Source organism: Vidua chalybeata, chromosome 18, assembly GCF_026979565.1.
Source record: "Vidua chalybeata isolate OUT-0048 chromosome 18, bVidCha1 merged haplotype, whole genome shotgun sequence".
Lineage (NCBI taxonomy): Eukaryota > Metazoa > Chordata > Aves > Passeriformes > Viduidae > Vidua > Vidua chalybeata.
In genome coordinates, this window is record NC_071547.1 from 3,754,257 (window position 1) to 3,779,339 (window position 25,083).

Sequence of the window (25,083 nt, forward strand, 5' to 3'; positions counted from 1 at the left end):
TTGTTAGAAAACTGGGCTGAATTTGGGATTCCCAAACCCTTCCCTTATTCCTGCAATGCCCCTGCAGCAGCAGCACACAACAGACTCAGGCAAACCCTGGCTCCAGCTGGGATTGGAGCTGCAGCAGCTGGTACAGGAAGGGACTCAAAAATCACCACACAAACACCGAGGAGGGTCAGTTTTTAAAACTTTTTTTATTTTTTAATTTTTTTTTTAAGTTTTTATTTTATATTATCTACAAAGTAAAAGTTTTCTTAACTTAAAAGTTACATCACTGTCTCACGATAGTGATTATCTCATCAAACGTGATTTATAAATAATAACTCATCCGTTTGACGATTAGAATTTTTTTTTTTTTTTACTGAACCTGTTTCAAGTTTAGTTAGAAGTAAAAGGGATCTCCAAGTCTTGATTTTTAGTGATAATAGCAGCAAGAATCACTCTTGTTACTTCTTTTGCTAGCTGACGAGTTCGTAACTTTGAAGGGTCATTAAAAAATAAATAACTTCCAGTTTTCAGCAAGCAGAGTTGGGGCACTTGCAGGACTCAGATACAGTGCATGGAATTATGGAATAGCCCACAAGTTCCTAAATGCCTCTACTCAGTCCGAATCTCTCCCACTGCAAGATGAACTGTTAGCATTCCTAGTGGATGTTACAAGAAATCAAAATTTTTTTTTTTTTTTAAACAAAATAAAATGAAATTCTAGTTTTCTGTGCTTCCAGTTGGCAGAAGCAGTAGAAGGAGGGTATTTGGCCTACAAAAGGTATCCAGCCTTTCAGTTATTCCAGATGAGCCTTACAACTGCTGTTGGTGGTGGGCTTGTACTGTAAAAAAAAAGTTCAAATGTAAATAATAAATTGGCAAGCCACACAACAGTTTGCTAGTAAAGTGGTCACAGGACAACTACTGAGCTCAACTTTCTTTTATTTTTATTTTTTCCTCTTTTTCCTTTTTTTTTTTTTTTTTAGAGAACAAAACAAAACCCTGCACATCAAGATGTCCTTGGGATGGTTTTTTTTTTTCTTTTTCCCTACCTAAGCCCTCAGAAAGCAGCTTTGTTCTGCTCACAAGTTCCCCAAGAAACAGCAGGTAAAACGAAATCACTACAGAAGTTCAGAGGCTGTTTGAACTTGAATAATCAAAGAAACCTAAATAAGGTTAAATTTAAAGCGGAAAGAAGTCACACAACTCCTACTTTTCCCCCAAAGTAAAGCTGCAGAACGTTACTCTGAATTAAAGTTTAGATTTCAGTTGTCACTTTACCAGCAGCCTAGCAGCCCTACCCCCACACAACATTTCACTCCTGTCCTCCAGATTGAATCAAACCTCTGATCATTATAAACTACACACAGTCAGTCCATCCCCCACGGCAAACTCAGTCCCACAGTGCCAAGTGTCTCACACTTCTCCTTCTCTCCACTCCAGCTAGAGAAAAAGCAAAATATTCCCTGAATTTGGTACAAATCACCAGCTAAACCTACGCTCCTCTAGGCTGCCAAAGCACAGCTGTGAAACACAAGGACATCTTAAGGTTGGTTGGTTTTCTTTGTCTTTTTTTTTTTATTATTATTATATTTTTTTCCCCAAAGATCTGGTTTCTCCCAGTCCTCACTCCTCGACCTGGCTCAGTTAGGGTGCAGGTCTCCCGGGCACACACTCCTCACCTGAAGGGTGGGTCATATAGGGGAAATGTGTTGTTGTCGAGACTGGAATGGGCTGTAGTGCACTTTGAGCGAGGGCGGCTTGGGGACCACCGGGAGGCTGTGTCGTCATTAGCATCATTGGAGCATGGGCAGTTGGGTGAGAAGGAACCATTCCTGACTGTACATGAGCCTGAAACAAAGAGCTCTTTAGTATCATGGTCACAAGGAGGCAGCAACTCCTGGCCACATGACTGGCGAAAGTTTGCTCCGTCAGCAAAGGTTTACTCTTCATTTGTTGTTTTTTTTTTTTGTTTTTTTTTTTTGTTTTTTTTTTTTTTTTTAACTAGGTTAGGGGTTAAGGCAGAAGTTGTAACACAAAAAAAAAATAACAACAACAAAAAGGAAAAATAATAATTAAAAAAAGCGCTCAAGTCCTTACTGCTGGCTCTGAGTTGAGTTCTCAATTTTAGCCATTTTGCCAGCATTAAACAGGGGGGTATTAAAAAAAAATAACAATTCAGCAACAAATCTTCAGAACATTTCTGTAAGTCACCTCCATCAAAGCACTTCCTAGAGGGTACAGACAGGAACATCACAGGCACTGAGAGTCTGGCATCCCTTCCCCAGCTCTCTCCTTGCACAACCCCACGTTCCCTCCTGGCTCCCTGCCCTGGGAACCTCCCTGTCCTCTCCAGTGACCTGTGCCCACACAGTGCTCAGCCAAGTCCTCCTGACATGAGTGATTTCATCCCTTCACACTCTCAGGGCAGCTTTGTTCTGCTTCCAGCTCAGCTCATCGCAGTTCTTGTGTAATCTGAGCAATCAGGGCTAAGTCTCAGTGGAAAAGGAGATTAATCCTTCCCATGGCTGATCACCTCTGGCAAAGAAGTTCAGGAACTTGGTGGGTTCTTTAGCTCAGAGCAGTTCATGTCTCTAGAGGTCATCAATTTATTTTATTTAAAAACCTAGCAAACATTAATTTCTTAAAAGCACAAAGAAACTCAGAGCTCTCAGTGGATTTCTCCTGGGGAAAAAAAAAAAAAGCCCCAAAACCCCATCATTTGTACCTAAAGTTTGTTTCTACCATATCCCAGAACTGCAGCCTCACAGGTCTCCCATGCCAGTAAAGACAGATAGCAGGTAGTGGCTAGAATTTTATTTCTTAAAGACAAAAAGGGTTACTTGACTCATCACAGACATTCCCCAAACTCTTTGATCAGACTTGCACGTGGTTAGTAGCACCCCAGAAGCCTTTAAAGGCAGGAACTACAATTCAAATCTCACTCTTGCTCTAAAAAAGGTTTAGGAGATCAGGCTGTGGAACAGAAATACCTCCCAGGACTGGCTCCACGTTGACTTTGACAAACATGCTATTGTAGAAGCCATCATTATAAAGCAGCTATTCATAGAGCAGCTGGAGTCAATACACACAGTGGATAAATTTTTTCTGCTGGGGCTCCAACATTTTGCAGATTGGCAGCTGACAGCACTCTCTAATGAATTTTAAAGTACTGGTTCTCAAGTGGGATATCCACCAGCTCAAGATTCATCTGATAACCTGAAGGGAAATTGGATTGATCCCCTGTGTTGGCCTAACTGAAGTTCTTACTACGTGGTATTTCAGAATTGTGTTTAGAAGCTGGGAATGAGGCTGCTAAAAAACTATTAAATCCAGTTATTGGTTTCCCCACGATGGAATAATTACATGCATTTAAAATTTCTGACAGAACTGTAGTTATGCCTTCACTAGAGATTTTTGAGGGAACTACTTCATTGGAAAAGTCAATTACTTTGATGTAAATATCACAAATTGCAGTTTCATTCTAAAAAAAATTGCAGAAGAGACTGCACAAATTAAAATCAAGGGCAAAGGCAGGCTTTGTCTGTGATTGCTAAAAACGCTGCCTGAGCAGTCAGTTCTGACTCAAAGTTGCATCTGATTTGTTTAATTTGGTTTGCTTGGCACACAGAAAGGAAGGCAATGGTCACATCCTGCATCCCTGGCCTGGCCAGGGCACAATTCAGGCACAGCTTTCCCCTTTCTTGGCCTTCAAGCAAATGTTTCATGTTTCAAATCACAGCACTGGACATGCCACTAAGCCAAGACCCCTCTGAGAAGCTCTAAACACAACCCAGGCATTCACAGCAGTGCCTTCACACCAGAGCAGAGCAGGAGTCTTGTTTCGGGCAGAAACCAGAGAAGGGAAGGATGTGCCAAGATGCCACAGCAATTATCAGCTTTGGCCATCCTCTCCTTATCCTCCCCCCCAAAAAAAGCAGAGAAATTAAAAGCCTAAGAGAATTAAAAAAGCTAAAAACTCAACATCAGTAAAACGATCCCTACAGAACTATTGATTTATTGGTTTAACTGACTGTCCCAGGGACCAAAGCAAAGATTTTATCAGAATTCTGCAAGGGACTGGACACCTGTCAGATTAACATCCCTAATCATAGTTAGTCACCTTATCCCAAACTATTGTTAACCTGTGTGAGAAGGCAGAAGCCAGACACCAAGTTCTTGGCCTGAAGAAAAAATTGTGCAGGCAAATTATTGATTGAACTGCCTGTTCCTTGACAAAGGACACTAAATCCAGGAGATTTAGTAAACATCAGAAAATCTGTGTCACACTGCTTTACAAGGAGCTCTTGATTAATCTATCATGTGCTTCCCTTCCCCAAATCCTTTTTCTCAGGGAGCTGACCACAAGAGAGCAGTTAAGAGAAGTGGGTTTCTGATTCTGAAGGTTGTTTTAGGTTGCCCAACAATCTTTGGGGATCTTCAGCACAAGCAGTTCATTTAGAACCACACACACACACCACACACACACAGGCTTCTTTCTGCAGTCACCTCAACTCCCTCCTCTCTCCCTGCACTGCCTTGCTACTCCCTGGAAATCCTGTCATGTCCTTTCCTGGATGTATTTGTATAAAATTTGTCTACGATGCAGAGCCTGAAACTGCCACCAAAAGCAGCAATTCAGCCTTTCTGCACTCACCTCCCACCTCCAACCTTTCTGTATGCCAGCTCTTCCTGGGATCAGGCACCTGACTGAGCAGGGAACCAATTTGACCAAGAAATAGCCTAAAAAGGGGGTAGGGGAGGCACATTTCAGCTGAATTGTGTCCCCAGCCTGGTCTGCTCCACGGCCAAGCAGTTCTGTGAGCAGAGTGGTGGGGCAGGGACAAGGATGGGAGCCAGGAACTGGGAAGAGAGCTCAATTTATTTCAGTAGCAGTGCCAGCTTAAGATGTCTTCATTAAACTACAGTTGCAGATGCACTAGGTGTTGGAAGCTGAGGTCCAAGTACACCTTGTCAAATTCTAAATAAAGGCAATGTACAGACAGAAACCTAAATAACAACAACAGGTAAGTCTGTGCTGAGAGGTGACAGCTTGGCAATCACTTCAGCAGGCCCGACTGTCCTAACTCTTTGTGGCATTAAGACATTTAGTCTTGAAGGTTGTTAAACTGTGTTTACCTGGGGGACATGGGCCATGTGTGGCGGATTGGTATATGCAGGTTGAACATGGGAGGGATGAATGGTGAAGACTGTTTGTTGTGCTGTAGGAAAATTGTTTTGTGGAGACTGCGTGTTGGAGCCTGGCGTCATGGAAGGAGGGGTTGGAGCTAGACCTGCGTGGTAAATCGCCGACTGCTGCTGCGGGTTGGCCAGGTGCAGGGCCTGGGCAGCCTGGTGCTGGTGGTGCTGCAAGAAAACACAGAGATCATTTAGGTTAGGGCTGAGGAATGACACTGATGCTGTTAAGGAGAAAGGAGTGGGGAACTGCTCTCAATTCCAAATCTGCACATGGCGAATCGAAGGATCACCCCTGCTCGTGGGGAAATTCTTTTACAGCCACACCAGGCTCGGCTTCTGCTGGCAAACAGAACCCAGAGTGGCAGGTAAAACCATGCAGAACCTGGAGCTGGGAGTGCCTCACAGCTGCAGCCAGTTATTCCCAGGAGGGAATTAAGGAATGCAGCCCTATTCCAAGGACCACTTTGTTTTCAGCTGCTTTGACAAAATCCAATCAAACACTTCTCAGCATTTATCTGCTATTTCCACTTCACCCATATGAAAGCACTGACACAATTATGACCCTTCCTTAATCCTTAAACTGAAACATCCCCCATCCCCTGTGCACAGGGGGAAACGAGTGGTTGGACTCTGCTCAATCCTACCCTTTTTCCTCTCAGAGAAATCAATACATCAACATCAAACACCGGACAGCTGCAATCCCTTAAACGCAATTAAACACGATTTGCTCAGGCCCTGGGTTGTGTTACCTGCACGGGGCTTGGAGCAGGGTGGCTTCCAGCATGTTGGCTTTGCTGCTGGCCAGTTGGGGTGGCAGAAGGCTGAGGATGCGGAGGATGCGGGTGCAGGGTAGCATTAGGGTGGGCATACTGCTGAGCAAGTGAGCCAGTGGAAACTAGGATGAAAAAGAGGAATATTTAACACCAGGTTCAGGATGTGCACCTCTATCAAGTCACCATCTGCATTTGAAGATTTCACTACAATTCAGTGTGTAAATATATTCCCTCCCCCTTCTAAAAAAAAATAAGTATTTATCTTGCAAATAGCTGATGATCTTACCTTGCTTTTGTGTAGTTTGGTTTGGCAGGAAAGTCTATAAACAACCATAATTAGACAGTTCATCTTCCCTAATTTGACAATGTAACAGATACTACATAGAGAAAAGCAGTATTTTATCTTTTGTTTTGTCAAACAGACCAGTTTCAAAGACCAAATTTATAATTTTCATACAATTTGGGATTTCCTGAGATATACTTTTCAAAGGTGTTACGAGCCATTTTTATTTCCACCATCCAAAAAAAATTCTTTGGCCTTATACCTGGCTAACCTCACCATGCTACTCTTCTGGAAATTGCTCACAGAACAGTCAGAAGGAAGCACAAAGTCTGCCCGTGCGCTCCAGAGTCAACAAACACATCACAGCTGACAAAACTGAGGCTGCTCGAGCATCAAATTTTTGCTGAAGCCACTTTCTTGAGCTAAAATAACCCATTTTGCCTCTGCCCTCGAGGCCAATCTGTTCTGGATCACCACCATCCTGTGAGTTCCCCAACACTGCCACGGAATTCTTCAATCCTTGAATCAGAAGCAAATAAGGTAAAAAATTCCCAAAAAGGAAGAAACTGAACAACAGAAAACTTTTACCCCAGTGAAGCCACATCTGTTGCTACAGCCGTGCCAGTCTCCAACAACAAACACACCAAGTTCCTTCTTGGATCCTGCTCTGTCCTGCTTCAAATGGGCCACACTAAATCCTATTTTTTTTTGAACTTTTGAGGGAAGCTAAGCAAGTATGAAAAACCATAATGACAACAAGTCTTCCTTTCAACACAAAGCATGCAATGCAAAAGCAGGACCCTAAAAATGAGGATGTTTCCCCTATTTCTTTTAGGTCTTGTGCAACAACCAGGCCACGTCTGCACCTACTTCTGTGTGTGACAACACGTGTTAATCCCTCTGATGTCACAGCCTGAAAGATCAAGGAGAGTTTTGCTGACAAAGTGCTAAAAAAGCAAACAGCCAAAGAAAACTATCAGCCTGCTCCTCAATATTTCCTTCAACTGTTCCTTATTTGTTTTGGTGCTTTTTGGTGGTTCTGAAGTTAATTACTGATGAGTATCTACCAGGTTATATATATATTTTTAATGGGGTTGGTATTATATAAGAACTTGATGGCCACTGCAGTTTTCCTCCAGTCTGGTTTGCAATAAACCTGACAAATCCAAGTTCTAACACGTTCCAACTCACCAGAATACAGAGAGCCAGGATATTTTTGCCTGATTGAGGTTTTTCTCCCCTGTGCAGGTTCCTCCTTTAGAAAATAACTGCCTGCCACATTTAACTTAATCCCTGGCAAGCTCTATTAAATCTTCACTGAGCAAATGGCCTCGCAGTGATGAGCAGTTTCAGGCTATTAATGCAGATGAACCAAATTCCTGCAGCCTGGAGTTGATCCTAATGTTCTTATCCACATCTGCAAGCACAGCTGTACACTCTGAGACCTCCTGATTGAGAGGGGTTTCAAAAACACCTCAATATTTTCTAAGCACACTGTCAAAACCAGCAGGATCTTCTGCCACAGCATTTTTGTTATGCTTTAAATCCAAGTATTTTTGATTTCTTTTTTTTTTTTTTTGTATCACTACTAAAATGTATTTTGCAGCAGCATCCCTGCCATGCTCCTACTTGACTTTCAGACATCTCTCCTCTGGCAACACCAAAATTATCAATGGCAACACTGATGATTTTTACAGTACCAAATTTATGGCTTTCTACAGGAGGAAAATTTCTCAACCTCGTTATTATAAACACTCTGAAGAAGGCCAGAAATTATTATCTTTGTCAAACTAATAGAAATAAATGGAAGGAGGGGTTACTTGCTTGCCAAAGGGCACGTTAGACCAGCAATCCTCCCAGTGCCTCAGCCACAGAGCTGGCAAGCCTCACCCCAAATTAACTCCATCTCCATTCAAGAGGCTTTAAAATGTATATGAAATTTAATTCCAAGTTGTAAGATACTCAAAGTTTCCCTCATCACTTGTTAAGAGCCCTCAAAATAATGTGGGACTCCATTAAACCATTTGTGCAATTTATCTTTTGGTTCTTTATGGCCAAGAGAATAATAAACTCAGTTGTTCTGAAGCAGATATTTCTACAATAAAACTTCATAATAAGGAATTTCTCTCTTAAGACACCAGTTAAACCAAGGAATAGCACCCTAAAGAACAGATATAAACCAGGAGGAGAATCAGGTTTTTGTCATAGTGGCAGCTCTTCCAAAACCACCTAATATTTTATCCATAGCTTTGGATTTGAAGCACTGGACTTTTTTATACTGAAGAATATTTATTTCTCTAGTTTCTACTCTCCTTCATTTTGTCTTTAGCAGATCACCCTAATGGCCAAATTTGTAGAGCTTAAAACCATTTCGGATGCTGCTGCAAATTATGTTTTAATAGTAATATTAAAAATGCCCTTCAAAAAATGTTATCTGGGCACTTCTCTAAATCCTGGCCAGTCCCTGCACACGAACCAAGAACGACTCAGCAGGTCTGAAATACATTCCCAGCTCAAAACCAGAGTTCAGACTCCAACTCCAGCAGTGTAAATGGTTTTTCATGTTTAGTTAGTGGAGGTAATTCCTGCCAAGCCAATGAAATCTCTGAGACCAGCAGGGCTGTCAAAGGAGTCTTGTAAAAACCATGAAAAATTCACCTGCTCAGCCAGAACTAAAACACTTTCCCTGGGATTTTTTTAAAGGAAATTTTTGCCTGGGCATCAAAACAGCTCACTACACAAATAAGACAAGACAGGAGGTGAAAAAAAAAAAAAAAAAATACCCATTATCCAACATTTCCCCCCAGCTGTCAGTATTTTGGAGATTTTCCAAATGGCCACCTATTACCTGAGAATGTGCCAGGAAAGGACACACCTTGTTGCAAGTCACCTCAGCTCATTCCAGCACAAATACCACTGGGTTTCTCAGCCTTTATGCCCTAAATTCCTCTGCCTGGGCTGACCTCCTTCACTTCTGCATCTTTCTAATCACATTGGTTCTAATGTGAGATATTTCACTGCACTGACCTGGCAGGGATGGGAGCGACCCAGTCACGGAATGGGAGAAAAACAACACAGGGATTGAATTACTGAATTCAACTCTACAGAACTGCACCCCATTTCTGAGAGCAAACAAGAAGTAGTCAGCCACAGAACCCACAGAAGGAGCTGAAATCAGAAGAGGTCAGAGCAGCAGAAATCAAGCAGAACTCTCAGCTACAAGGGAATATGTGAAACCACATTGTGTAATTTTGTAATTTTGTCTTTTCCCTGGAATTTCAATGGTGCCAATGGTGGTCAGAGTTGGTCGTGGTCCAAAGATGCAGTGAAGAGCCTATTTTCAAGAACTGACCAGTGAACAAACTTCAAAATTATTGCCAGAGCCAGTAAGATGGTGAGGATAACTACATTTAAAAGACCTGAATGGTAGGAAGCAAAGAAATAGCAAATGTTTCTTTCATCATACAAACATTTCAAGAAGTCATTTTACACAGGTAGAGTGGACTTGACTTCAAAGATAATCCAAGAAAGGAACGAGGTTATTGAAGTGATTTCAGTGCACCAAACCAAGAGGCATGAACACAGCACAGGTCAGCATCCTACAGCCCCACTCAGGCAGAACCAGCGTGGCACAAGAAACACAGGAAATCTGCTCCACAGGAGAATTTTGGAGAACAAGTGGTTTTTCTCACATCCCTCTTGCATGAGCTAATGCAAAAAACAAAACAAAACAAAACAAAACAAAAAAAAACCAACCCAGGAGAGTGCCTGGCATGAGCTGCACAGACTTACAGACAGACACAGCAACAAGTGCCACGGCAGGACAGGAGCAAGAACAGAAACAGCCTGAAACTGCAACTCCTCCTTTCCCATGTCCTGGGTGAGAGTTCATCCTGCAAGCACCCCCCTGAAACCTCAGCTTCCTCAAAGCAGCTGCTGAACACCAGCAGACAAGGCAGGATTTTGCAGTTCTCTGCCTTTGCTGGTGAAGTGTGGATGAGCTGGAGCAGGCTGTTGTGTCCAGAGAGCACCAGCTCCTCTCCCAGTGCCTCCAGTGATGCTGGTCACCAGCACAGCCCCACCTGAGCTAGGGAATGGAACTGAGAAAGTTCCAAGGAGCCCTCATCTCATCCCTGTCATACAATCATGACCACAAGCTGTTCCCAGCACTCCTTCAGTGGCAGCTCTACAGAAAACTTCCTCCACCTCGGCTGCAGCTCGAGTTATTTCCTCCTAAGGGCTCAAAACTTGAGCCATGGCTTTTTAAAGGGATGAGGCCCAAGCTGCTTCTCCTTTTAGGAAGCTGGTAACTGGTCAGGTGTAAAAATCCTGTTTGGAATATCCCATGAAAGGGAGCAAAGCAGCTCTCACAGGTTTAAGTAGAGGCAACAGAATCACAGAGTGGTTTGGGTGGGAAGGGACCTTCAGGACCATCTTGAGCCACCCCCTGCCATGGGCAGGGACACCTCTCACTATCCCAGGTTGCTCCAAGCCCCATCCAACCTGGCCTTGGACACTTCCAGGATGGAGCAGCCACAGCTTCCCTGGGCACCCTGTGCCAGGGCCTCAGCACCCTCACAGGGAAGGATTTCTTAGAGCCCACTTCTGGCTGCAGATGAAAAGATTGGGTAGTGAAGTCAGAGATTATTCCATATTCAAAATAAATTTTTGAAGAATTGACAACTCAGCTTTCTGTGATCATATAAATCTCTTCCAAAGCTCCATTCCCTGCCCACTGAGAGGAACCTTCCTGCGTTTTCCACATCCTGGTTTGGTGCAAGGAAACTTGTTCCCTCAACACGTCCCATTCCTTTAACATGTGGTTCTTTAGAAAGTGCTTTTCTGTACAATCAAAATTAGTACAAAAAACCCAACTCACTGGCAAAGTAGAAAGAAGGGCCTGTCTCCTTGCTGTATGGTATTTTGGGACATGCTGAATTTGGGAAATAGAAAGGTAAATTAGCCTCTTGCCAAGTGCATACTTCCCATCTTCTGGAAAGGTCAGTGTTAGTTTTAATATTTTTTTTTAATTCTTTTTTGAAGACTCTAGAACCATGCAGATATTTTTATTCACTTAGCTGCTATTAGAGCTAGATATTTTATTTTTTTAAAATTCTTTTTTGAAGACTCCAGAACCATGCAGATATTTTTATTCACTTAGCTGCTATTAGAGCTAGATATTTTGTTTTACAAATGAGTGGAGATGAAACACAAGTCTCGAGTAAGCCTTCCTTCTTAACTCTGACACTGAGGTCTGCAGTTCTTAATTAACACAAAAAGAAACTTTATGTCAATTCATGGTCTATTACTGTCCACTGTAACAAGAAGGTTAAAATGCAATTACACTAGAGCAGAAACTGGCCCTTGCTTTTTCAGCTATAGCACTGCCATTCTGAACAGTTCCAAGACAACTTTGGTGACTGGTTCACTCTTAGTCCCTGGAGAATCCTCTGAAGTTTATATTATATCCACCATTGTACTATCAGGGGAATAGAATTTACTCTACTGCTGAGACAGAAACCAGATAAAGTTAGAGACAACACCAGACCAGTAAAACATATGCAGAAGGGGGAAAGGGAAGGGAGAACGGGGACAGGAATGAGAGCACAAAAAACAGGAAATGCATCTGTGTAAAAACCAAGGTCTGGTTTTACACAAGTTCTTAAACACAAAAGTTTTTCAGAGGACTCCCAATTATCTGGAACAATTCAGCCACACAGAAAAAAACACAAGTTCATTGTCACAGGAATGGACAGATCCACCCTCTACTTGGTAACCAAATTTTCTACCAGCAGCAGAAGCCTGGTCTGGGCTTTGTGTGACACAGGAGCCAAACTGGGACCGTGGCCAGCAAACTCCAGCAGCCCAAGGACAGGGACTGGGAGGCCACCCAGCAGCTGCCAGACAGACACAGAACCTTCTGAACCCAAGGTGCAGCTGAGCAGGGGAAGGATGACACCTCCAGGTCGGCTGTGTGGCAGGGAAAGGTGTCACATTTGAAACTCTCCAGGACACGGATGGCTCCGCAGCTGAAGTGTCACAGACGTTGTTATCGTCTGGCTGGGAAGAAAGTTGTTTGGACTTTGTCCTTCCCCATTTTGAGGGGAAAACCCCAGTGATCTGAACACTCCTCTGTCCTGTCTTTAGCTGGGGTTACTGGGACCACGCAGCTCTGCTTCTCTCTCTTGGCAACAGCAGGGTTGTGACACTGTGAACTGGCAAGGAAATCCCAGAAGTGCAGGAATATCCCATTAAACAGCATTAGACAAAAGTACTTTTCTTTAAAATGGAAGAGTGCTTATCACCAAGTGTAGGTCACTGCATGTAATTTGGATTCAGCTATCTCTTCACAAGACAGGAAGGAAAATAACCCCAAAATTCTGGCAGTGAGGGTGGTTCCCTTAAAATCGACAGGGATTTCTCTTGGCTGCCAGGCTGTTACTATTTGCCACAGACTTTCAACTCGTCCCAAACCATTAGTGAAGGTGGAGTTTCAGATCTTACCAGAAAACATTTCACACCTTAGGAATACTTGATAAGCAGTTTCCCCCCAACCCCCAGGTCTCAGCACAGTAGTTCTTGCAGACAATCTTCTCTCTACCACATATGCAGGAGAAAAACTGAGTGAATTCTGCAGGAATAACGCAAAGCAAGCACCAGTACCTTGAAGGGTAAAAGGGCAGCGTGGCCCACTGAATCCTGATACCAGTGCTAAAAATAAGTAATCATATATATTTTAAAAATCAGATAGCCATTTTTAAGAGCCAAAAGGGAAATTGAGCAAAATCAAAAGCAGCAGCGGTGGTTGTTTCTCAGGAAGTTGTTATTCTGTACTTTCAAATTATTTTTTAAGAGAGGACCAGAATCAAAGTGCACAGGTATATTTAGTTCAAATGTGGGTAAACTTAAGATTCCCAAAAGACAGCACATAAGTTATGGATACTTTCTTATAGTCACTCAGTCAGATGTGATTAATTCCAACATGATGTTCTTTAGCTCCATAAGCAGCTCAGATTGGTCACCTCTGGCATTCCTGCCTTTTCCCACACATGGATAAATGGAAGCTGAAGTGGACACGTTACAGCTGGACACACTTTGAGGAAGCACAGTCTATCTGGGCCAGGTCTTCAGGCACTCAGCACATGCAAGACTTGCAAAAATGTGAACTGAGAGGCTGCTGCAGAACATCAGGAGTCATTCCATGTGTCACTGTCACCTTGGAAGGTGAAGGGTACATTTGAGACAGTTCATGTTCACTAAACACGTCTGCACAGGGGCAAGAACACACCCTTGGAAAAGGTCTATCACATGGAGTTCATGATCCTCTTGGGTTCAGTGGTTTCAGTAACAAAAATTTCAAGCATTCCATCATTTACTGGAAGGTGGGAGAATATTTAGAAGAGTCACCAAGTAGCTACTTGAAAGAACACAGGAGGACAGGCCATTTCTGTTAAATTAGGTGCTCTTGGGAAAGTAATATTTAATTACATGGCAGGCAATACCAAAGAATTCTCAAGTTTGACCCAACTTAGTTGTTTGCACTGGCAGGTAGTCACATATCTACAACAGACAAGCTGCAAAACCAACACAAAATGAGATCTAACAGTTGTAAGTATCAGAGTATCAGTGAAAAAAAACTATACAGACATCTGATCAAAGCCAAGCAAGGCAATGGGCTTGTACTTCAACGCTGCAGAACCCACTGATTACAGAAGATAAGGATGGTGCTCAATGGGAAATTGCTAGAAAGTCACATGCAACCATTCTGAATCAAATCTCAGATTATCTCATGTTTGGTTTTATTTTAATTAGAATTTGAGAGGAGGGTTTTTCACCAATAAAGGTCTGAAAGCCTTTGATCATTTGCTTTATCGGAATTCTATTTAATCTAAAGAAAAAGCAAACAGAAGATCTGTTTACATGGACACCTCAAGCACAAGAGTTGAAAAGATCAAAGTAATACAATTAGCAAGGACCTGTGAGAGAAAGATTAATCTCTACGAGTAACTTCCATTTCAGCTTCAGCACAAATGAGCTCAAATGTTCTTCCTCTGAGCATCAAAATAAGTTATTTTTGTTTCTTAACTCTGTTACCACACCACTGCAGAGATCTGACAAGATGTTTTCAGACGGGCAAGACACCTCTTAAAATCAGAATTAATTTCCCACTAAACTCCAGATTCTCTGTAAGTTTTCATGACATGTCATGGACTTCCATTAAGTAGTAGTGTAAAACTAAGCACCCGAAAACATACAAAGATGTCTAAAGGTACAGAAAATCTTTTATTAGAATCTAAGTCAATAATATACGTGACCCAATAAAACTTTTCCTCAGATGCTATAACAAGTATTGAAATGCCATGTTTTCAAGAGACCATCTGCTGTTTTGACATTTTATGACAATTTCCAAGCCTTAAACAACCTTGACTCTACCTCTTTCAACAGCATGTTTTGCAGTGAGCTCTTTTTCCTCCAAATTGGGCCTTGATTTATCATACATTTATAATGCTTTAGAAAGTTCTTGCACATTTTACTTTTGTCACAAGGTAACCCACATTTTCAGCACTTCACTGTAAGTGAAAAATGCCCATCTGATAATGCTAGAGACTAATTGTCCAAGTGAGAGCAATACATGAGCTGTTGCATTTACTTATTCTTGACTTACCAAATGAGAAAGGTAAGCAACACATGGTTTATTTTGCTTAAACAGCAGTGTTCATACTGTTAATAATGCCAGTAGTTTCATAAAGACAGCATTTCACTAGTTGCCAGAACTAAAGTCAAGTTTGAAACTGAGGTCATAACCTTGCAATAAAACAAGTACTAATTATAATCAAGGAACAAACAAGGGATGATGTATCAAGAGCATCAAGAGAACTTGAACAAACTTCTTTCAGCAGATATTCTTTAGCAGCTCCCAGGTTGAAATCTCATCTTGGTCACTGGCATCCTACCGAAATCAGCACACTTGAGTTTTCATTTGAACCAGCTGGCCCAGTTTTCAATGCTCTGCTCATCATCATCTTATGAAATATAAACCACATCTACTGAGATACCCACGTTTGAAGGCTGAGATTAAATACATCCCCTGCACAAGGTAAGGACTTAAAAAGTTACATATAACACAAAACGTTTCCTACCATACATAGCATGTGTCTGTTCATGCGCACCGTACTGTGTTGCAGAGGAAGATACTAAACCCGGCTGTGCGTGTGCTGGTGGGGCCATCATCCTAGCGTTGCCCTGTATTACAGGGCTATAAACATGAGGATGCTGCAGGCAGAACAAAGGAAAAAACACACAGTTAATTGGGTTAACAATTAACTCCAAAGAAACTTTTTGTCATCTCAACAGTCGGGATTGAAACGGCGGCAGCTCGGCCTTGCTCAAACGCAGAGCGAGCTGAGGATTTCACACTGTTGAGATTGTCCCAATTGTTTCCAAAATTTAAGGGCTAGAAACTGACAGCAAACATGGACATGTCCAATTTTTGCTACTCTAATATTGCACTAAGCTTATACATTTATCCAATTACACATGTAGATTTAACAGCCTTTGAAGTAAGAGCAGTCCACCAAGTAAGTTATTTTTAGAACACTTAACCAGGAGATGTGCTGGCCATGACCTAAAGAAATTCTTCAAAGAGCTAAAAAAACCATATCAATAATAAATGCCAACTTCTAAACTGACCTTAAAATTCGTTAGGACATTAAAATTCATTAGGACCTTAAAATTTGTTACAGGCTTTGAAGCACATTCCAAGATCACCACGTGTGCTCCAGAACACAGAAACTCTTCAGGGTGACTCAGGACAGGACACAAGGGGGTTATTTAGCTCTGAACCACTTCATTATTTGTGGATTGATCAGGAGCATGGAAAGGACTCTTACCTGAGATTGGTAGTGTGGCACATGCTGCACAAGAGGCTGATTAGGAAACTGTTGGGGGCTATATGCAACATATTGTGTAGAGTAAGCAGGTGGAGTAGCTACAATTGGAGGGCCTGCTGCTGAGGCAGGATGCATCATGGTGCTCTGGTGGTGTTGGTCTTGCCGCTGCTGGGGCATATTTGGTACTGAAAAACAAAGATTGTCTCATGTTAGAAACACAGAGAAAAAAATTTGGAGCTTCCTGAAAGGTTCTACGTTATAATAACGTTATTGGGACCACGTGGAATAGCCTCACCCCACACCTTTAGCCATGGGTTAGAGCTCTGTCAAAAAGGAACAGTGTGAAGAGGAGTTTCTCCAGGAAACACTTGATTTTCATCACTGCCTTTGGGCTGGATATACACAGCCACAAACCCAGCCCTGCCCTTTTTGTGAAGGAAGAAAGGTGGAGGGAGAGAAAGACTGACCAGAATCAGAAGTGGAAGAGAAAGGTTGTATTAGGATACCTACATTAACCAATTAAAAGGCTTTTTCACCCTCTATGGGAACAACTCTGCCACTGCTCCATCAGCTGGAAATCTGAGGCTTTATGTTAAAATGTCTCGTGCTTATGGCTGAGGAGAGGACAACAAAGATCTCCACCCAGCCACAACTCGAGGTATTCACATCTTTTGAGCTCTGTGCTATCCCTCAGGTAGCAAAAGGCAAATTTTAGGTCACAGATAACACTGAGGGAGATAAAACCTATAAGGAGTATGAATAATTAAGAGGGAAGAAAGATGAAAAGAGCAGAGCAGTGTGGGGTCACCTGAGCTCTCCTGGGAAGGTGACCACCCAACTCACTTGGAACAAACTAATTCAGCCTATAAAGCATGGGCTTGGGAGCTCCAGGAGAGCTTCAGGAGGGCTTCAGCTTCCTGCAGTCAGGCTGCAACTATTAACAGAGCTACCTCAAGCTCCTCTAAACTTCACTGCAGGGGCAATGCCCCAAATCTCTTAGGCAGAGGAGAGGGAAATGCTGAAAACATCCGTAAATTCACTCAATGATTTTATTTACACTGCAGATCAACAACAGAAAGAAGTAAATACAGGAGGCAACTTGAACAGTGTAAAGGCACAGAGCTGTAACCCAGGCAGCTCCCACAGGGCTGTGCTGCACACAGATGGATATGCAGGAAATATTGGAACTTAAAAAGGAACACAGAATTGGAGCTGCCTCACCCAGCAAGCAGCACTCAGCAATGTATTTCTGCTTAAAACAGTGTTACTAACCAGAAGATTTCAGGGGTGAGGCCACAGTGAAGTTACTGTGTTTTAACACAGAAATACATTGCAGGGTTTTGTCTCCCCTAGGTTGATAAAGGCCACTTGTTTGTTTCTAAACAGCAGGAAACAATTTCCTCCTGCAGTGACTGGAGCTGCAGTGCTGGTCCTGTCCTGCAGCACTGGCTGCCACTGCAGAAGCATTCACTGGGCACAGTTACAGCATTCCCTGGAACAGGAGCACAAGAACAAGAGCGGCACTTTCTGCTCCCTCACTGCCCTGCCCAGCCCAGGGAACATCTCACCACCCATCATGACTCCAGAGCCACGGGTGTCACTTAAACACGTGGCATTGTCAGTGTTAGTCCAGCTGTTCAGTCACTGGCCCAGCAGGAATGAACAAGAACAAACTGGAACCAGCTCTTTCCAGAAGGGCAGCAGAGCAAACTCTTCCTGGAGAAATAGTGACTCTGCATGTTGTTAAAAACCCCCCTCTATTAAAGCACCAATTGGGGCACTGCTGCAAACCAGTACAGAAAACCAGCAGAGAAGTTCCCTTTAAACAAACCTGTAATATGTATGAAATACAGGAGATGATCAGCTCACCCTAATGCTCCAAGTAACAGAGATGTTTTCCTGTTTATCAAATCAGACTCCAAACCAAGCAACCCCCCATTACTCAAACCTGGCATGTTTTAGCTGAATTAGTTTATCTAAAAATCCATTAGTATTTCCACTTACTTCCCTTTAATAAAAATAGCATTTAAAATATTGATTGAATCCAAATTGCCATGGATTAGAAAACACACAAACATTTGTCATTTAGCCATGCTGCATGCAGACTGAGAACCAAACAGGCAGTATTATTCTCACCTTTACCTGCTCTATATGTCTTGGCTTGGTTCACTGGCATGGGCGTCATGGGAATAGGATACAAAGGCTGAAACAGAAGAAGTTGAAGGTATGATATTCCTTTAAAAACTCAGTGTGTGCTGGGGTGGGGGCCCCACTCAGCTTTGATGTGTTTCCCTCTGTTCTGCTACAGGGCTTAGTGAACTCTGCCTAACCTATGAGATTTTCTTGGATCAGTGTCATTAAGTCTGCATGGACACACAACTAAGACCAGATGGTTGGCAACAACCAGCCCAGGAATGCTACTGCTGCTACTGCAGGCACTGGGCTCAACCTGACAGCCCCACAGCAGCTTTTTGGTATAAAGCTGAGTCAGGAGAGGGTGAGGCTGAAGGATCAGGGAAAGGTTCTTCCCCCAGAGGGTGCTGGGGCACTGAACAGGCTCCCCAGGGAACGGGCACAGCCCTGAGGCTGCCAGAGCTCCGGGAGAGGTTGGACAACGCTCTCAGGGACAGGGTGGATTGTTGGTGTCTTGTGCAGGGCCAGGAGATGGGCTGAAGATCCTTGTGCATCCCCTCCACCTCAGGATATTCCACGATTCTCTGATAATGGAGCTAGATTTGAAATCCCAGTGCTCCCTACAACAACCAGAAACCAGTGGGACACAGCTAGAAACAAAGAAACAGTTGCAGAGTGAGAGACTATGCTTGGAGAACTGGGAGGAAACCTGCACAGATCCACAATAAATGTGGGCTGCTGGCATCTACAAGTGTTTGGAATTATTTGAACATCCAGACTGAGGGAGCACTGGGAAAAGTCAGTATTTACACAGCCAAAACTTAACAACAACATGATTTATATTTACAAGAGCAATACAGGTTGTACTATTTCACTGTTTTAACTCACAGCTCCCAAGCTGCTGATCTTTAAGGCCCTTCCCAACCCAAGCCATTCTAGGATTCCTAAGCCTGCTCAGCTTCCTGAGGATCTCTGTGAAGTGGTGAGGAGTTTGCAGCACTTTACCTGCACGCCTGGGCTCACTGGAACCGGGTACATCATATTTGGTGCAAAACAAACAGGCTGAGTGTACACGGGGGTTGGCTGCTGATGCCCCACCATGGAGGGGCTGGGCTGAGCTTGAGGACGAGGGGAGGTTGGTGTAGTAGAAGGTTTCGGCTACAAACAGAGGTGAGCAATGGATATGGCAGGGTTAGTTTGAGTATCCTCCAAGGAAAAGGTTGGCTTATAAAGATCTACTCAAAGGCACTGATAAACAGCATCAAATCACTTACTTGAGCAAAAGATCGAGGGTTGAACTCTTTAGCATTAGGATTAAGTGTTGATTTTCTAACTTGCCTAAACATAAAGAACAAAAAATTAAGTTGGGCATTATTCTTTTACAGGAGTATCTGCAATTAATAATTTAAGAAACATCTCATTTCCATCAGATTTCTGAGAAGTCAAACACCTCATGTCACGCAAAAAAACATTCTCATTGAGAGACTCTTACTACAACTACCCACAAAAGTTTTCCAGTTGATACCACAGCTCATGTGAGCCAGGAAAACATTGAAATAAGCTTTTAGATATGAACTAGGCATCAAGAGGACCAGAGCTCTGCACTGAGTCAGGAGATGACCTTCAGGGCAGGCCCCTGTTGTTCCTCCTGTGTAACAGCACCTAGAGCCAGGAAGGTGTCACCCAGTCATGACTTCTACACAAGGTCTGCTGTTAATAAAGATGTGCTTATTCCAAAAGGCAGGGTTACTCACTCAGAAGTATCCTTCTTCTCCTCTTTATCCTCTTTGTCCTGTTTACTTCCAGGCCCAGATGTCTGTACACCTTGGGAGGTCACCTCAGGCCCTCGCTTTTGCTCAGAGCTGTTACTCATGGAAGGAGAAATACTGGGACTGTTGGGTTTGCTACTGCCACCATTGGAGTTGGTGTTACTGCCAGCTTCTATGATAGATTCTTTAGGGGTGGATTCTGTCTTTTCTTTAACTACATCTCTTGATTTTTCACCTTCTCGGGTTTTGTTTAGCAGCTGATCCACTGCATCTGAAGAGGAACTGGACTGTAACTGAAAAAACCCAAGGGATATATTCATTAAATTGATACAAAACTCAGGAGAGACCATCTAATGCTGTCACATACACAGAGTAAAACACAGTCCCACAAGCCTCCATCATCTGGAGATGACCTTTTAAAGCACTCATTTCCATTTCTACTAGGAAAGAAATCCATGGGCACTGACAGTGTTTAAGCTGGCACTGTGTAAGGAGCTGTTCAGCCACTCAAGTGACCTGTATGTTGATTAAAGAGTGACAGGAAAGCTTCAGACAACCCTCTGGACTCATCATCCCCTGAGTGATTTAACAGCACCACTTGAAAAGCTAACCTGATTTAATAAACCCTTATAACCAGGAAATAAGTAATATGAATTCATCTTCAATTTTCCTCTGCAAAACTCTTCATTTAATTTTGCAACAGCTCCTCCATATGGAGTGTGAGATAATTATTTGTGCCTAATGATCAAAAAGGTTTCAAGTCCTGCTTTCAGTGTACAGTCAATATTCACATTTATGTGCATTAGGCAATTGTACAAACAAGAGTCAGCATTGATTTTACAATACCTAACAAGAATTCTTACAGATATTTTCATACATTAGGCTGAAGTATAAAGACCTGTTAACATAGGCAGTGTGTTCAATTCATTAAAATAATCTGGACGCACATGAGAATGAAGACACCACTAACAGAGACAAACTTACCCTAAAGTCATTCTTAAATTTCTTTAAATCATCAATCTGTTTTCTATGCTCTGAAACAATTGGAGAGACACCTGCCAAATACAAGATCAACATTGTCCAAGCATTTCTAATACAAGTTTTATACACATTACTAAGTTTGCAGAAAGATAATGGGTTTGCAGATATAAAAAAGAAATCCAGCACCTTATTTTGGGCTTTAATTTGGTACAATTCCATGACCTACGTGTAGGAGCACACAGAAAGCCTCTGTGAAAGCAGAGCATTACATAACTGATTTATCTTTAGTTCTGATGCACCACACCAAGGCAGAAGCCCTGAGGTGCAGGGACTGCAGAACTCTCTGAACACAAAGAACATGCAACAAAACCCCCAACCCAGCCTGTGCCAGCATTTCAAAACACAGCAAGTGAAGGAGAAACCCTGATCAAGGTGAGCTTTATGGCTGGACTCATCCTAAAGGTCTCTCCAATGAGAGAATGAATGAATCTGGTTCTCAGTTTAACAACATGAAAAGATTTTTTTTTTTTTTGAGAACTGAATGAACAGAGACAAACAAATGTAAGGCATTAATAAGAAAAGCACAGTTAGAAAAGCTCTGCTGACCACGATGCTCAGAAGTATTGTGAGCACAGCTCTAAGAAGAAACATATTCAGTCCAAAGGCAGCTAAAAAGCAGCTCTGTGAGCAGGGGAAAGAAAGAAGGGGGGGAAAAAAAGAAAAAAAAGCAAGTGAAATCACACCATCCACATGAGCATCTCTACACTTGGTGTTGATGGAATGAGTCACAAACAACATTTCAAAGTGCCACTTCACAACTGCATGAGCAAATTTCACTGTAGAACACCAGACTGCCTCCAAGCCTTCCTTAAAATGCCAACTAGAGCAGCCAGGACAGCAGGTTTAGTGTGCACAATTCCTACATCACTCGAGTACATGAAAGCTTTGGATACAAACCTTTGTTTTCAGGTTTAGAAAAACTAGGAGAAGTCTCACTTGGCTTTATATTCTCCTTGTTTCCAGTTGCAGAATTTTGCCTCTGGTCCTGAAGCCTTGTATCTTTAGCTGGAGAAGAAATTGCCAAAGTTATTCTTTTATACACAACTCCAACTGACCAAAGAGAAGGCAAGAGAGAAACAGGGGAGAGATTTAACCATTTTTAGCTTGAAAAACCTTTTAAATTACACATTTCCTGCTACCTAGTTGGTGCCCGGAGGATCATCATCCCTCATGCTCCCTCCCTGTCCTACTGTCAAATGAAAAAAACCCAATTAAACTCATCCCTCTCTTCATACACAAAACCTTAACCATGCTGAACAAACTATAAACTTAGAGCCAATTATTTTCAACAGTCCAAGCTCTTCATACAGAATGCTACAAAGACTTGAGAGTTCTTAGACATTTGACTGTGCTTCTGAATGTTTTTTTTTTTTTTTCCTCATTCCTTTGTCTGAAACTGGTGGCCTGCGTTTCTTTAACTTAAAAAAGAGGCAAAACTCATTTTGGAAGAAGAAATCCTCAATTAAGTCAGACACCTATAAATCCTTAAGGGCACAAGAAATTAAGCATAGAGACTTCTCAAAAAGCCTCTCTCCAACCTTAGTTTAAAGCTGGAGAAATGGGAACTCACAGTAAAAAATTAAATATATCCCAAGTTTTCCCAAGATTCAGCAAGCAGCTGTGCTCTTGCCTGGGCACATTCCTTGTCAGGAATTAGGGAAAGGGAGCATTTGCAAGGTACTGAGGGCCACTTACCTTCATTGGAAGGGGTGACTGCTCTGTTGGATGCAGGGCTGGCAGGTGTAGGAGAGGCAGCTGGAACAGGCATGGCAACAGATTCAGTGGGAATAGTACCAGGCTGAGGAGAAGGCAGAGCTGGTCCCATGGGAGTGCTGCTCTGCCTTGGAGACCTAGGCCTGTGTGTTTTAGGGGATAATCTCGGAACTAGAAACAAACAGGAAAAAGCAGTTTTATAGGATGAGCTTCCCCAGCTGCTCAGCAGTTTGTTTTAGTTTTAAAATGGCTACAAACATGCTTGGAAACACTTTGTGAGATATTATGTAGTAACTGAAAACCTGTTTACCTTTCAGGCACATCTAGTTCTTTACAAGGCAGCATTTCATAGAGACTGGGGGCAATTTCTCTGCAGATTTTCCCCCCACAAAATTATCACTGCCCTCTAATCCCACCAAGAATCTTCAAAATGCTTCCCCAAGCCCCCAGTAGTACAACTACAACAGCTCACATTAACCCAGCTTCAGGCAGAACACAAAAGGTGGTCAGGTCTCCACGCAAAGAGACGTAAAACATTTTTAAAGAGGGCTGAAAAAACACATCCATTTTACAGCGTCCTCTTTTGGAGGTTTGTCAGCTGGAAAAAAAACAACACAGCCTATTGAAAAAAAGAGTGCTTTTAGGCAGATTTTTGCCCCTGTGTTAAAGCAGCAAGGAAAGTTGTGTATTCTTTGAACAGTAAGTTGTAGCTCCTGCTTCCTGCTCATCCCACTTGTGCTTTTTTGTCACATATAAACTCCCAGTGAGTGAGCAGAAAGGCAGGCAAGTGGTTTAACAGTCCTACTTGCATGTTAATAACATATAAACAGGGAAGGTGGATCACAAATAATGCCACAATTGAAGAGCTGAAGTTTTTTCCACATATGTGGGTCTAATTTATACCCTCTTTCTGAGAAATGTGTTCCCAACTAGGCTCCTCTAGAATTCTGCACTGCTAAAAAATACCCGAAAAGTACCTAAAAAGGACCAAACTGCTGCTCTCCTGCCCTCCAGGAAACATCCAGCTCCTGACAGCCCACCAAAACATGGCCTCAACTCAAGAGCTCCAGACTAGACTTTTGGCACAAGACTGAGCTTTAAGTCAAATATTTAAAAAAAATACATTAACTGATTAAAAATAAGACACTCACTAGAACTGCTCCTACAGTAGCCAAGAACAACATCACCACTTAAAATCCACGTAAATTTTAAAGGAGAAGTACATCCAACTTAACTTGAGTATCAATTCATCTTTTAACACCAACCTTCCTCTACCCAAACACCTCCTTCCTTTGTAAAGCACAATCCAGCCACGCTGCCATAACCAAACTCAGGGATGCAGTGGCAAATCTCTAACTCCTCCAATAAATCCCCTAAAAATGAAACCTTTCAACAACTAATTCCCACACTTCTCCTTCCTTTCTCTCCACACAGCACCTGACTCTACAATATTGCACCAACTCTCACTCAGCTATCTGGGAACATCCTTCTCCCAACTCCAACCTTAGCCCAGTATTTGATTATTCAGAGCCTGAATTGCCTGGAAAAGGCAGGATTCTGCTGAGCATTCCCACTCTAAGGATCCCCCTGCAAGCCATCTGCAATAAGCCAAGCTTTACCTACCCCCACTGACAACTGATGACCACGTCCCACCTGAAGGGCTGCCTCGTGCCACTGCAGCAGTAGATGCTTCCCCAGGTGCATTATGAGATACAAATTCTAAGCCACTTGAAATTGTACCCCTACCAGTAGAGACTCTGTGACCTCGAGGGTGCCGTTGAGCCTTTGGAGACATCCGTGGAGGCCCTGAGGAAAAAAAAAGACAACCCCACACAATAAGTGCTTCATGTCCACCACAGAAAACCCAAACATCTCTTCTTAAGATTGCATTTCATCTTAAAACTCTCAATAAAGCAGCAATAAAATCAAGCAATTGGCACTAAAAAGGCCAAGGCATTGGTTCAGCCAGGCTGCCAACACTCATCACCTCCCCAGGGCAGCTCCTGGGTATTCAGAGGCTTTATCAGCACTGAAACAGGTGTGCAAGGCCTGGATTTAAAATATTTCAATCCAAGCATCCACCACTGCCAAGTGCAAGCCAAGCCATAAAGGTCAGTGGTGCAGCTGCCCCTGGATAAGCACAGTTCCAGGCTATCAAACATTTTTCCAGAAAATAAAAAATTCCCAGTGCTTTTGTCAGGTGGTCAGTGATCCCAACCATTTATAGTCACCGCTGGCTGACCAATGCTCTTGGGGAATTTCAGCAGAGCATTCTCTGCAGCGAGGCTGAATTGCCT

General features: G+C 42.7%; 1 protein-coding gene across 14 annotated transcripts in view; it reads right to left on the reverse strand.

Moving 5' to 3' along the window:
- Nucleotides 1-175: 175 nt before the first annotated feature.
- ATXN2 (ataxin 2) overlaps nt 176-25,083 on the reverse strand; it is a 49,428-nt gene continuing 24,520 nt past the window's right edge. For 3 of the 14 annotated variants that reach the window (XM_053959947.1, XM_053959957.1, XM_053959960.1), the window contains 14 exons: nt 24,410-24,592; nt 22,769-22,957; nt 21,971-22,078; nt 21,017-21,087; nt 20,018-20,325; nt 19,538-19,601; nt 19,269-19,421; nt 18,267-18,333; nt 16,131-16,315; nt 15,381-15,513; nt 11,120-11,173; nt 5,934-6,079; nt 5,125-5,352; nt 176-1,836 (listed from right to left, as the gene is read on the reverse strand). In XM_053959947.1, the coding sequence (XP_053815922.1) occupies nt 1,633-1,836; nt 5,125-5,352; nt 5,934-6,079; nt 11,120-11,173; nt 15,381-15,513; nt 16,131-16,315; nt 18,267-18,333; nt 19,269-19,421; nt 19,538-19,601; nt 20,018-20,325; nt 21,017-21,087; nt 21,971-22,078; nt 22,769-22,957; nt 24,410-24,592 (2,093 nt within the window). In that variant the 3' untranslated portion in view covers nt 176-1,632. The remainder of the gene's footprint in view (nt 1,837-5,124; nt 5,353-5,933; nt 6,080-11,119; nt 11,174-15,380; nt 15,514-16,130; nt 16,316-18,266; nt 18,334-19,268; nt 19,422-19,537; nt 19,602-20,017; nt 20,326-21,016; nt 21,088-21,970; nt 22,079-22,768; nt 22,958-24,409; nt 24,593-25,083) is intronic. The other 11 variants (XM_053959955.1, XM_053959959.1, XM_053959950.1 and 8 more) reach the window with 10 other exon arrangements.